This window comes from Nymphalis io, chromosome 12 (genome assembly GCF_905147045.1).
Source record: "Nymphalis io chromosome 12, ilAglIoxx1.1, whole genome shotgun sequence".
Lineage (NCBI taxonomy): Eukaryota > Metazoa > Arthropoda > Insecta > Lepidoptera > Nymphalidae > Nymphalis > Nymphalis io.
The window spans coordinates 5,780,602-5,795,935 of record NC_065899.1 but is presented as its reverse complement, the minus strand read 5'-3'; the positions used below and the strand labels follow the sequence as shown (position 1 = coordinate 5,795,935).

At 30.4% G+C, this 15,334-nt stretch overlaps 2 protein-coding genes across 2 annotated transcripts in view; one reads left to right on the top strand and one right to left on the bottom strand.

Annotated features, from left to right (window-relative positions):
• Positions 1-4,876: 4,876 nt before the first annotated feature.
• Positions 4,877-6,256, top strand: LOC126772373 (uncharacterized). The gene is made up of 2 exons (XM_050492725.1): positions 4,877-4,967; positions 5,054-6,256. Exon 2 carries the CDS (start codon positions 5,066-5,068, stop codon positions 6,125-6,127), a length of 1,062 nt encoding a protein of 353 aa, XP_050348682.1. The 5' UTR covers positions 4,877-4,967; positions 5,054-5,065; the 3' UTR covers positions 6,128-6,256.
• A 1,603-nt stretch (positions 6,257-7,859) lies between these two features.
• Positions 7,860-15,334, bottom strand: part of LOC126772337 (serine proteinase stubble) — a 132,674-nt gene continuing 125,199 nt past the window's right edge. Inside the window, exons 4-10 of the mRNA XM_050492666.1 lie at positions 13,146-13,307; positions 12,402-12,818; positions 11,482-11,739; positions 11,108-11,300; positions 10,491-10,788; positions 10,061-10,210; positions 7,860-9,151 (exon numbers count right to left, since the gene is read on the bottom strand). Of these exons, the coding sequence (XP_050348623.1) occupies positions 9,014-9,151; positions 10,061-10,210; positions 10,491-10,788; positions 11,108-11,300; positions 11,482-11,739; positions 12,402-12,818; positions 13,146-13,307 (1,616 nt within the window). The 3' untranslated portion in view covers positions 7,860-9,013. The remainder of the gene's footprint in view (positions 9,152-10,060; positions 10,211-10,490; positions 10,789-11,107; positions 11,301-11,481; positions 11,740-12,401; positions 12,819-13,145; positions 13,308-15,334) is intronic.

Here is a 15,334-nt window from a genome sequence, read left to right as displayed (position 1 = left end):
GTGTATATTTGTTGTATAACAATTAAAAATTTAAAAATGTATAGTTATGTTAATTTACTTTTTTCAAACAAACAAACAAATAATGTAATACTTTTAAATATTATATTAAAATGATTTTAAATTAAGGCACGTGTTATAGCGCTTAAGCTATTTTGATAGATCAGGTAAGAGTTCAATTACTAAATGAAAACATCCTTTAATCAAGAAGGTTTTTATAAGCACTTGATATTTACCTTCAACGTGAAGTTATGGCCGATTTCATAAGTGAAGACGGCAAAAAACACCGTACTCTCTTAGTACACCTAATCAAGTTGAGTGTGCTTTACAGGCTTCATAGCTCTCGGCTATTAAGTCGACTTTAAAGCCTCTCCACAATTATTTTAGTACCTTTAGAGTACTATGAATTTTTCCGAGATAGTATCGAGTTATTTCATAATCGCATTAATGAACAAAGGTATATATAGTCCAAATTACCACATTACACATAACTCAAATGTCCTAATAAAAGAAAATCGGCTCTGTTTAATTATATTAAAGTAAAAACTTAAAAAAATATATAATTTTACCGTAAAAATACGTATATATTAAAATATTTCGCATTTTTTATTTTCTGATTAATCATTCATAAAAATAGGATCAATAGATATTATTGAGTAATATATTTACAACAAGTAAAGCAAATAATATTTTTCTACCCTTAAGATTAAAATATCTAAGGAGTGGATTATTTCTTCAAGCTGACAGGTGACCATTCTCGAAATATAACGTAGCATAAAAAAAATATTTGCACAATTGGTGAAGATAACAAGCATACACGCGAACACATTTAGTGGTGGTAGGGCTTTGTGCAAGCTCGTCTGGGTAGGTACCACCCACTCATCAGATATTCTACCGCAAAACAGCAATACTTGATATTGTTGTGTTCCGGTTTGAAGGGTGAGTGAGCCAGTGTAATTACAGGCACAAGGGACATAAAATCTTAGTTCCCAAGGTTGGTGGCGCATTGGATATGTAAGCGATGGTTGACATTTCTTACAATGCCAATGTCTAAGAGCGTTGGTGACCACTTACCATCAGGTGGCCCATATGCTCGTCCGCCTTCCTATTCTATAAAAAAAAAAACACATACACATAAATATAAATAAAACCTTTATTTTTTTTTTAATAATTAAATTTATGCTTATGTCTTATTTGTTATAACTGTACATGAATGACTGTACATAGAATTCGTATTATATTAATAATATAATTAAAAAGAAAACTTAAAAATAGATACAATGTGCTCTAAAAACTATATCTAGGTTTAAAAGATACTTGTGTAAGACTTTTTATCTACAAACTAACGCGAGAGACAAAGAACATAGGAACAATTGGACTCGTAATATTGTGTGGGTCAAGACATAAGAAAGTACGGTTGAGATTATAAATTACTTTTATATAATTACCAACAACGTTTTGTAATAATTGAATTTTATAATTTTGTTATATTTCACAAAGAAAATATAATTATTGTACAAATCCAAAAGTCAAAAGATACTTTATTCAAATAGGATCTAGCACTTTTAATTTTAATATAAAACTATGCTAGGAATGTAGGTTCTACCGAGAAGAACCGACAAGAAATTCAGTAGTTACTCTTTTTAACAATTGAAACAATAGGCAATAATCATATACAGTTATATTTATACAGTCTGTATTAACATCAACGAATACTAACTCCAAGCTGTTCTATCATTTTTATAATCCTGTAAAATATAACGTTACAGCCTGTGAATGTCCCACTGCGGGGCTAAAGGCCTCTACCTTTTTGAGGAGAAGGTTTGGAGCTTGTTCCACCACGCTGCTCCAGTGCGGGTTAGTGGAATACACATGTGGCAGAATTTCAGTGAAATTATACACATGCAAGTTTCCTTACAATGTTTTCCTTCGCCGTAAAGCACGAGATGAATTTTAATCACAAATTAAGTACAATATAAGAAGCCAGTTATTTATTAAAAAACAGAAATAACATGACTAGCCACCATAAGCAAGTATGCGTGCAATTATTCTTGCTCCAATAGAAACCTTCCTGCTTATCTGACGATCTTACCTGACGATATAAAAATTGTTGCATTCAGCACACTTTCAGGAGCAATAAAACAATCTAGAAACATTGCTCTTAAGTCCATTAAAGGCATTATAATTGCACTGCGTGAAGTGTACTAATTGCTTTCCTTTGCATATATTGAGGATACTTAGTCTTGGTGGTAGGGCTTTGTGCAAGTCCGTCTGGGTAGGTACCACCAATTAATCACATATTCTACGGCTATGCAGTAATCCTTTGTTACTTACTGGTGTGTTCCGGTTTGAAGGTTGCGTGAGTCTGTGTTACTAAAGGCACAAGGGACATAGCCTCGAAGTTCCCATGGTTGGTGGCGTATTGAGGATGTCATTAGGGGCCCATTTACCCATACCCATTACCCATTTTATGAAAAATATTTTAAAAAACCTGTACGACACTGAGTACCAACCAGTATATTTATGTGTTTAATGTTTTAGAATCTTTTTCTCTGTATCCAAATAAATAGTATCATATTGTTGTGTACAATATTTACTTATTAGTTGTTGTAGATAAATTTTTACCGCGATAAATGTCTTCGATGTTTCATTTACAATCCATTAAATACTACTTGTAATAAATATAGTCTTATAATAAGATTTTTAGAGTTAAATTAAGTTTTATATTTAACAATATAACACATTAGTTGAAATTAACGTACATTTTCTAAACGTAACTAAAAGATATTCGTAATTTCTTACAAGGAAATACATTGAAAATAATCTAACATCAAGAAGTTTGCAGCCACGAAAGCAATAGTTCAAAAATTATTGCTCCAAGTGTGCTCAAGTGCAACTAAAACTTTATTTTATTTGATAAAAATTCGTTACTTTATAATTTGAAACACTTTTGCCTATAATGGGTAGCAGTACTAATATTTTAATAGGCATTATTATAATTTTAGTGATCCAAGAACCGTTATCTCGTTCGAAGTCAGAATCTTAGCGGCAACCTTTGTTCTGTTCGTATGTTTGAATATGCTATGAATTATTTTAAGAAACATTTATATAATTACAAAAATGTTTACTAATTTTTTTTCCTTTCTTTGAATAACGTTATAAAAGGTATTTTATATGGAGAAATATAATAGCATTTTTTTTTCAATTAAAATTTATTTTTTTGTTTGCGCCATATTACATTAAAACTCGCGGTGACCGGTCCTGCACGGTCTGAACGGTCAAAGAGAGTTTAATATGGGAGAGGCAGATATTTTTCCCACGAAATAAGGATTATTTCAACGATAGCGGATATTCTAATTTTGTATTTTGTTGTTTAAGTTTAGTTTCAGTTTAATTTCCTATTTTTAAATTAATTACTCAAATATATACTAATATTATAAATGCGAAAGTAACTCTTTCTGTCTGTTACATTTAGTATGAAGTAAGCTTGAGCCCAAAGGAAGGACATAGGCTACTTTTTTATATATAATACCAGACCCATCCTCAACACGCTTGCGAAACCGCAGACAAAAACCAGTACAAAATGATATACACGTAATATTGGAATTAACAATTACTATAATTAATTTTTTTGAAATGGAAATATTTATTTACATTGTTTAAGGATAACATTTCACATTTAAGAATAAATATCTAACAAAACTAAATTTGAATAAACATTAGGCTGAAAGTGCAAAATTTTAGCAAAACGCCACATCGGAAACCGCTGTACTCAAGGGACAGTACCCTACTTTGATTTTTTATTTACCCTCCAGATTTCCCTTATGATAAAACTAAGATTGCTTTACGTAATTCCCTTTTCTATAATTTATTCGTTACTTTGCTGAAACAGGCGTATAATGAACGACGGTGCATTGAAATCGTTTAAAAACATTTTAAGAAAAATTACCATTATGTAATTTAATAAGTGTGAGCAATTCAAAATTAAACGGAGTAGAAAGGTGTTAAAAATGCTAACAGATGTTGCCTGTTTTATCGCAAATCTGATCCTTTGAGGGAATAATAACCCAGCCTTCTTATCACCAGTTGATGCGAGAAAAAGAGGTGTTATATTGTTTTAATTAATAAATTCATAAAAAAGTCATATCTTACAATAATTAAATTAGTAGTGTAATGAATATTGACCTACCTTTTCTTCCTTTGATAATATGCACATCAATGAAATAAAAAATATTCAGCAATACAACATGCATCGTTAAAAAAAATATTTCAAAATATTTAGTCAAATTTAAATATATTGTTGTTTTCAATAAATTTAATTTTATTATTTTACTGTATTTATAAATACCGATGTAAACACAGTTTAGTGCAGTCATAATCACGTAAACAAACATTATTAGTTATCATGTCTATAGAAAACTGGATGTCTAGTTAGGGTTCATCCACACATTGAATGAAACGTGCACAATGAAGTCGTTAGGAGCAGTCGACGGGAAGCAATTTGCAGCAGAGGAAATTCTTTTAAAGAATAAAGTCCACCACAAAAGGTAACAATGCACTTTGAACAAACCAAAATGACACTTCACACTAACAGATACGGATGATTATAGAATAAACGGTAAATAGCAATTAATGCATGTGGTTTGCTGTATAGAAATACAGGGAAGTTCGATACAGACAATTGGACTTGTTTTTATATAATGAGCTCTTTTGTATCAGATAATAAATATTTATTATATGATATGTGTATTTATGACTACTCTACACTAAGCAACTATAAATGTAATTTATTTATGGCAACATACATTGTGTATATATCAAATGACATTTTTTAAACTACCCTCACCTTTTTTATTGAAAAAAGTAACTTGATCGGATCTATATTTTTGTAATGCACGACGATAGTACGTTTATAGAAATCATTAAATATTTACTAACAGTATATTATAAGAGTACTTAATTTATGAAAAGTAAGTTAAAAATATAATACAAAAGATCGAAACTATACAAATATATTTTTTGGCATTTTAATATATTTATTTTTATATAATTCCAGGTATGCTCAGATATGGCTCTGAAGTCTGTTTTTGAAATTAATAAAAGGAACAATAAAAGGAAAGGAAATATTAAATCGAATAAATCTAAAATCGTTTTATCGAACAATAATAATATCATAAATTCTAGAAAAGTAAATGAAAGAGCAATCTTATCCGATCTTGCTTCATTTGAAGTGAGAAAGCAGAAGAAGGTAAAACATCGAATAAACAACTTACCTTATAGTGAATGTAAATATTTAATGGCTTCAACGGCACCAATGGCTACATATTACAATTCATACCAAATTCCACAAACTTATAACTTCCCAGTTGTGGTTAACGAGTGGAGTCCTTCAGTAAGTACAGTACAAGTTCGTAATATATTCACTTCACCTGTTCAACATATACCAGTTGCTATTATAACTCCACAATTAATAAGGCCAATATGTCCGTACGCAGGAGCTTTGATTACTGCAAACCCAGTATTGAGTTCTGTAGTACAATATCCGGCTATATGTACTTCATTATGTAGCCAAAAATATAAAACTGAAGTTAATTATGTACAAGAGTCAATGACCACAGCGTCTGAAGTTTTTAATAATCAAGATAAGTATTCTGCAAAAGAATCAACATTACCTGAACATATAGCAGAGGAGATTATTTATGAATCGAAAACTATAGATCCTGTTGAGTTATATTTAACTTTACCTAAAGAACTATTTCCAACAGCAAGAATGCTTGCTATAGATCCAAACCCAATTATAGATGAATTTTGTAAAATAGCGACAATAAATGAAAATGTATCTTGGATTTTAGATTTGGAATTTGGTGTACCAAGAAGACCTATTACTCGAGCGATAGCTATATACGATGTAAAGTTTAACAGTATACATTGCAAAAATACACCGAACGCAATACACCCGGGATTTGAGAAATGCAATAGTGATTTTAAGAGAGTAATACTATTTTATTACGACTGTATTGTATCCAATTGGTATAAAGGATACATTATTCTGAATTATGATAAGTCCGTCGAGAATTTTCAATCGTGGCTTTTGCTACCAATGCAGATGTTTGGCATGTGTTGGTCTTAGCATGTCGGCATGGAATGTACAGCATGAATAATTAACTATGTAATTATGCTCATTTGTAAATATATTATTTTTTAATGTTAAATCAAATGGCTTGCAATGCTTTAATAAAATGCTGAATGGAAATAATAATTTGTTTCATTCAATTTATAACTTAGCTACATAGCGCGCAAAATATCTCTGTGTAATTTAATTTCGAATTTTCTCTTATCGTCCTGGCATATTTTTATTATTTCGTTTACATTAAGTCGTAATGTTATCTTAAGAGCTACAAGATGTATTATATTGGTTTACCATTGTAATTTGTTTATTATATTTTCTTTTTACTTTTTCAAGTTACAGACGAAAAAATGTTTTTTTAGGATAGTATTTTATATTGTGTATATTACTTTCTTTTTATTACTAATTCTAAGTTTATTTTTCTTATTGACTTGTCCAAGGCGTTGTATCAGGGGACAGTGAATATGAAGTGATGAGGTCATTCTTTTGGGGTTTACTTGACTAATGAAACGTTTGAATTTTACATTATTAATGAATACTTCGAAATCATAACTCAAAAATATTATTTTAAATAATTGATTTTAGTACTAAACAACATACTATATTATAAGCAGCAACCAATTTCTCAAATTTAAATAATATACACAAAATATTATCATTTTTATCTGATAGCCTGTTACAGCTTACAGCAACATGCACAACAAAACCATAATATATTATGTAAAGCTGAAAAACCAGAATGATCTGTTCATTTGTTTGTTCTTATTAAGGATAAAATCCACCACCTTAGAACATTCATCTGCTTAATTTATACCTAATTATTGTTCATTTCGTGCACGAAGGGGAATATCGGTATGAAACCTGCCTGTGTCGGATGTGCGTAATTTATTTTACAGTTACCTATAGCAACCGCAGCACAAGTCGATACAATTGTCGTTTCGATATCGTGTAAAACGTTTTAACGACTAATCGCTGAATCGGAATGCTTCCCGCATCCAGGAATTCGATGCGGAATCTAATTTATTGACCGCAGCTATGCTTGAAATTAATAATTGGAACCAGCAATTAGCAGATCTGCATGTTACGATACGGTAATGAAACTCATTGAATCGTCGGATTGTATCGTGCCATTTGTGATATTTGTAATGATTTCAATATTAGAAGAAAAGGATGATGCTACTCACCTATATAGTTATTATATACATATAATAAAGTAGTAGAAACCGTATGTCATCGACATTGAAATAATTTGATGATTGATGATGATTAAATAAAATTGATTAAAAATTCATTTAATGATTTTTTAATTCGTCTTCTATACGTAACCCAAGTTTTTGACTTTCAAACAGGGGTGCATAAATAAACCAACTTTCACGAGGACGAAGTCGTGGGCACCAGCTAGTAATGAAATTTTAATTTTCATGGCTTTTCTTGTACTGAAAATGATTTTCATAATTATCGCTTATTTCCCTGAAATTAATTAATTTTTAATCATATGATCTTTCGTTATATATATATCTTCTATAAATTGTTTTCATATCCTATATTTATGCAATAGAAAACTAACTATGTAAATAAATTGTATTTCTACTCTATTTGGGTGATAAAATACATTACTGATATAAATAGTGTTAAGATCTTTAAATAAAATAATTACAACCAAACGTAAAAAATAAAGGAATACTAAATTTAATAAATAAATCAAATTTTTTTTTTAGTCAATATTTAATTATTAACAAAATTACTGTGCAAACGAACAATACTTCAACGTAAACATAAACTATTCATTCAAACAAAATTATAATAAAATAAACATTATTATAAACATCACTGATATATATTTGCAAAATGCACATACACACAGATTAATTATAACGAATTGTGATTTGGTAATTTTCACATTTTTGTTAAACTAATTAATTACTTAAGCATCTATACGGTAGTGATTAAATTAATAATAATTATATTCATAATTTTGATCTTATTTGTGTACATTATTATACTAATTCATAAGAACTACATTAGGTATATTGTTAGATAAATAACTAACAAAAATTGCATGATATTTACACAAATGCTCAGATTGTATGTAGAAGAGCTATAATAAATAATACTGTATACAAAGTATTAAGCATAACAGGCAAGAACACTTAATATTTACATTCAAAAGTATGTAAGAATAGTAATATTTAATATAAACTAATAAAATTTACAAAGACACATGGTAAATAAAAATATTAATTACGAACAGTATTCAATAAAATGATAGCATGTAGTACTTAGTACTAGTGAATAAATTTGTTGAAACGACATAAAATATTCAAATATAATCGTATTTACAATAAGCTCTTTGATATTGCATACGGCGTCAGTGTATGGAACCTAATTAATTTGATTGGAAACAAGCTGTGTACATAAGGGCGTTTATTAAAGTCCAAGCTTGAATGTCTTTGACAGATCATCACTCGCTATTAATATTTTCATTGATAGTGGGTGATATCTGCAAAAGTCACACAATAATTATCACCTTTATCAAATTAACTTGATACAGAATCTCGCATTTCACAAGTTCTGTACAGCCTTCGGTGGACTATTCCGTTAATAAAACGCCTCAGAAAACGTTGAATTAAATCAACATTTTTGAAGGTAACTTATTGAAATCGTTAAGTCGGTAAATCGACAGTCGTTTGATATATCATCATCAGAGTTTCATTTATTGTTTTAGTTGAAATTGATTTTTGTAATCGAAACTTTTGAAGCCAATTAATATTTAATAGTAATATTAACGAAATTATTAGCTTTATCAAAATTTGTGCCTGTTGAATCATGGGTATCATCACTTTCACTTTAAAAGTTTTAAATGTCTTGACAAACACGGTCAATGGTGGTTTAAGAGTTTACTGTTTGTAATATCCAAGGAACAAACTTAGATATTCTCGTACAAACTCCTGGTAAGTTTGCCTCTCCACATCCGATTCCCCAACTTATGATACCAGCCAAAAAGTATTTATGATCCTTCCCTTTGACCTGTAAATAAAAAAATACATTTTACCTTCATAAAATATAACTCCAGCAATTTGTTTTCGTAAAAAATTACACTTGCAATAGTATGAAAACTTTTAATAATAAATATTTGGTATAGTTTTATTATTATTTTATAGTATTTTAAGAATAATATAAATAATTCAAAATAACGATACGACAGGAACGACAAGGTTTTGAGAAAAAAAATGAGTATTTTAAGAAAAATAAAATTAATTTAAATTTACATAAAAACACGAAAAATTGTTATTACATTAATTAACTGGAATCATATACAAGTAGTTAAAATAAGAGCTGAACCAAAAGGATAAGTATATTTAAGCACATTCCAGGTCTAATTTCCAGTTCAATTAATAAATGAATAAAATGATGATGCTTCATAAAACATACAAAATAAGTTAATCAAAAATTTATAAAACTGTATGAGCAAATTTGAAATCGTTTTTACATTAAGATATTAAGTAAGTATTTCATTTATCATTAGTAAGTCAAATTAAACTTTTTCTTAAATATAAGATGAGAAAGGTTAAATATTATAATTTTGTAATAAAATATGTAATACAAACAGTATTGTAAAATCGTTTTTCAGCGCTTTCATAAAGGAATATTATTATTTATGGTAGATTTACTGATTTCAACCGGCGAATTCGCTGAATTTGTTACCCTTGCTTAATTTACGGCATATTCTATGATCAAGCTATTCGATTTAGTATTTAAAACATCAGCAAAGACAATTATTTCGTAATAAGAGCATTTAAATTGACGTAATCGATATAAAGTTTGAAAATCAAAACATACTTTAGTCAAGTAGACTTTAACAAGTACTTTTTAATCGTAATTTTTCAGAAATTATGTTAAGTATAAAGCTACCATCGGTTTGGAATGTTAAATTACCTGTAATGGACCACCCGAATCTCCTTGGCATGAATCGTGGCCGCCCCTCTCGTGGCCAGCGCAGAGGAAGATATCAGGAATGAATTCGTGTCTACCCGCTCGGAGAAACATCGATTTGCATCGTTCGTTGGACACTATCGGTACTTGCACCTGGGAATCGAGTTTTAGGATTATAAACTTTAGTACGTTTCGTATTTGTATTTGGCTATACGATGTAGTTTCAATGATTTATGTAAACAGCGGAATATTATATTGTTTAGGGTTATTTTTTTGTAAAATCATGAATCTGAAAGGAAAATGGTATTAAATGGTAATTATATATTTAATTATAAAGGAAGATATTGTGCATCAAATTTTAAGGCATATGTATGACACGTCTTTATTTGTCTTTGAATCCTTCTCCTTAACAGAAAAGTATTTTAAAGCTCACCTCTTGCAAAACAGACGGTAGAACTCCTCCTTCAGACAATCTTCCCCATCCTGTAACTGTAGCGTTTTCTCCCACTAACAGATCGTCTGTCGCTGGTAGACATATTGGTGATATGTGCGGTGCAAACTGAACTGACGAGTCTAACTTTACTAAAGCCAGATCGTATTCATAGGTATAGAAATTGTACTTCGGATGAACTGCTTTTCTGGCGACACCTCTTTCAACGTAAGGATACTGTTCCGACACCGAGGAGAAGTCGTATTCCCCCACACGTATCCTTATTTGTGATGTCAGGAGACTGAAATTAAAATTTTGTTAATGGATGTGCTATAAAAATACATATAATTTGGTGTTTGTAGTCGATATTATATTATGTTTAAATAATTTCACAAATATATCACGATTAGCGTTTTTCTTGTTTCTGTGTTTGTGTCCTGATTACTACGAAACGTAAATCACATTTGTGGCCCATAAAATATTTTATGAATATTTGTGTCACGTAGCAATTAAGAAGAATATATTTTGAGATGTGTTTGTTATGAATATAATAATATTACATAACCATACCATTTTCAATATTACGAATTATAATAAGCCTTCAATCCTACTATTCTTACTCATCAACACAGTGTCCAGCTGTCGCAATCCATCCCTCATTTATAATGGCGCCGCCACATCTATGCGTTGAGGAAAAGCCGAAGAAAGAGTTTCTTCGAACAGAGACTTGCCATGGCCAGCGACCAAATGAAGAATCTTGACCGCCCATGATTCGTGTCTCTGGTCGTGGCCACATAGCAGTTACGCCACATTCTGCAACATGGAATACGATGATGATGATAACTTTCTCTTAAGAAAGACTGAAAGGCAGAGAGAGAAAAAGAGAGAGAGAAAGAGCGAGAACTATAGCTCTGATTTATTGAAAAACAATTCTAAGCATTGGGTAGGGTATGTAGTATAAACGTGACATATTATATTAAAATATAGCTCTTACCAACGCTATTGGTTGCAGCCATTGTATGCATCGGTGCTGACGTAGACTCGTCAGTTTTGTTGATCATGTTTTGTGATGGATCCTTGGGTTTCATGTAGTTTTTGTGTGGTTTGCTTGTAGTGGTAGTGAATTTTTTCGTTGGTTTGGGTTTACCCACAGGTTTATCCCAGTTGGGTCTTGGTTTCGTAATAAAAGCTGGTTCTGTAGTTGCTTGCCAGTGGATTGTGTTCAAGTTGTTCGGTCGCGACATCATGTGTCCTAGAATTAAGTTTAGATTAAACATGCGTAAATTGCTTTCTTCTAGAAATGTTCAATGGGAGCCCATCTGGGTGGGTGGGACTCACTCACTAATCGAAAACCCTATCGCCAAACAGCTATATTTAGTTGGTTTTATTCCGGAAGAAAGGGTAAATGAGCCAGTATAGCTTCAGGCACAACGGACATAACATCTTCGTTCCCAAAGTTTGGTACCGCATTGGCATTTTAAGTCTATGGGCGACTGTAACCATTAATCATCATGTGGCCCGTTTGCAAGTTTCGCCTACCGATTTTATAAATAAATGTTATTATCAACAACAATAAAGAACCAAACAAGAAAAAAAAAGTTCTATCATACGCAAAATTTATTTTTCTAAGCATATTTGTTAATTTTAATATTATTAAGTTAATTAAGTATCATCCTGGTGATGGTACTCTTACCGATAAAAAAAAAATTGAGGATTGCTCGATAAATAACGCAGTTGATATGAGGTAAATCAATAATAAAAAAATTAAAAATATAACATTTTAATTCCATTATAAATTAAAAAATCGTAAGATACGAAAAAAATCGTAATATACGAATTTTATTCTCCGATTAAATTATAATAACAACGCCATCTATACTTTATAGTTCAAACTAAAGCACCTATTCTAGTTACCTGATGAAATGCTGTTTTCTCCATGTTGCTCGGACACGGCCATAGGTCGCGCACCCGACATTATGCTAAGACTAGACGAAATTTTGTTGTGGGGACTAGTTTCCACTTCACTGCTCGGCCTATGTACATTTTGGTACTTATTTACACTGCTATACGTTATTTTATTAACTATATCACTATTTTGTTCGCTATTCGCTTGTAAATTGTCTACAGAGGGCAAATTAATTTCAGGCGGGCGATAACTGTATGATGTGGGCGCGCCATCTATCGGTTTCGTCATGAACGACGGCCGTACTGTTTGCAAGTTCGGCCTTGAGGTTTGAGTGGAAGTTTCTACAGGCGCGTTCGAAGTGCTGTGTAAGGCGCTTGGTGGCGCTGTGTACGGTCGTTCTGTTATTGTCACTGGACTTGTTGTCTCTGAAAAAATCGAATTATCAATTTATATATGACGTTTTCATCGTTAATAAAATATTTATTATTAAATATGTCTTATACATGCCATGATATACTTAATATTTCATCATTAAATAACTTATTTCGTTAATATTCAGATTAATAGTTTTCAGAATAATATAAATACTTAATTTTTTATAAAATAAACGAATCTAGAAACATTTCAATTATATAGAATACATCGTCAATTCTTTTCAATACTATAAGATAGAGAGATGGAGGCGCTTCTATTTGGAGGTAATCTATAGTGCTTTCTTTATTATTATTTCTAGTCGCAATACTCAAACGCACCTGCTACAAGCGGCTTGTCCGGTAAGCGGCAACATGAGCCGAACATGAAGCCATCGACGCACACTCCGGCGTGCACGCCGCCCACTCGGTTGCACTCCTGCACCCACATGCACGCGCCGCGAGCACCTCCAACCGAACACGACTTGCGAGACATTTGATAACCTGTAAACAAATGCAAATATCATTAGAAAAAAAGTTATATCACACATATATATTTAAATTTATTTATTATCTTTTATGGACATCGCCACATATACAAACAAAATAAATCTTTATAGTTTTCATAGAATATTCAGAAGTGGGCACAGATCCGCAAATAAACAGTTTCAATTATATAATATATAATTAATAGCCAATTCATAAAAAAAAATTAAAATATAATTTAATATTATCCTGCTAATATACAACAACACATTCGTATTAATATTACGTTTACATTATATTGTAAAAATAAAGAATATATAAAACTAAATGATATAATTAAAATTAATGTTTATAGACGCGCTACTACAAAAAGGGAAATATTGTTAAGAAAATATAAAATTGTGCTTAAAATAAAGAATAATATCATGACATTTCTAATAAAAATATTAAAGAAAATCAGTTTGTAATATTTGCTTGTATATGTTATATATATGACCGTCATATACATTGTGAATTTTATAAAATAAAGGTGTGATTTTAGAAAAGGTGAAATTGAAAATTTTTAATAGATGGCCCTATATTAAATATTTTTGGTTAATATTTCAATACACGCAAAGTAGTCCGTATTCTTTGTAATTATATAAGTATTTAATCAAGGATTTGGTGTTAACGTTAGTAAATAAATTACACAAAATATTCACAAGTTACACATACATTTAAATAAAGAAAATAAATTAAAATTCATTGTATAATTAAATCTATATGCCTCAGCTCGAGTTGAAATTTTGCCCTTGCCGCACAATGCCGCATATCTTAAATATTTACAAATACTATAAGTCATAAAAGTTTATGAAATAAACAATCACTTTCTTCTCTTCAATTCCGTTTTTTATTTTTTCCTTCTTGCTTGCAATAGAAATCGCGTCACTTATTATACGTATTACGTATATATACATTTGCGCAAGCGGCACAAGGTCTCCGTTTGAAGCCCGGAATAGATGGTAGGGTGAATTAAGCGTGCAGACTTTCAGACTTTAATTACTAAAAATGAATTAAAGGCTTTTAAATGTAAAGCATCAGTACTATGTGCTTTACATTCAATTTATTTTATATATAATTTTTCATTGGTGTAAATTATTCATCGAAAACAGTTTTCGAGGTAAGTTTTAATCGATATAATGTTAGGATTCTGTTTTTCACAACATATAATCATTCGTATATATATTTCCAACTTCACTATATATTATTTACCAAGTGATTAATTAAAAATAATAATTGCTATGCTGAATCAAACAAATTCATTTGAGATTATATAAACCCTTAATAAGTTAAAGTAATATCAAGTAGCAATCTTCACAAGTAAGAAAGCTTAATCGATTTAATCTAGGATAATCCATCAGGCTTGCGGAATCCCGATCTTCCATGGGGAATGTCCATTTCATTTTCTATTAACTCTCAATGGTGGCCACCGCAAAATTCGCCAATAAATACTAATCTTTTGAAGAATTCTCCTAATATAATATTTAGACAACGGTGATGCATTAAAAACTTTATGACGAAGAAAATAAGGTTGAAATTAAAAATCATTGATTAACAAATACGCCGTTATTGTGTTGTATTCATTCGCTAATAATTGCAAAGAAAACTTGTACGTAAAGACGACGAAATATAAATTCTATTCCGTATATTTTAAAGTTGAAAATAGAGGCACAGTTTTATAGTTGTTAAAAGGTTTTTGCACACTCTACAGTAGCTATTAGTGGATGAAAAATGTTCTTTCTCGTACCCTACTCTCAAGGACCGGACGCTTCCAAATGTCTTTGTTCATTTATTGGATCATTTATAAAATATAGTAATCGATATATCTATTTTTAAATAGCGTTTTAACAAGCTTTTACAGACGGAATTAAAACAAACAATTCCTACGATTTTTTTCGCGTCTGGGAAATGTAATATGTACCTAAATAAATTTGATAAATTAATACAATTTTAGTACTTTTATAAACACTTTTTTAGTTTCCTTAATGTTTAATTAACGTTTAATG

What these genes read in the sequence shown, in the direction of transcription:
- LOC126772373 (XM_050492725.1), top strand. Translation starts at nt 5,066, where the DNA reads ATGGCTCTGAAGTCTGTTTTTGAAATTAATAAAAGGAACAATAAAAGG.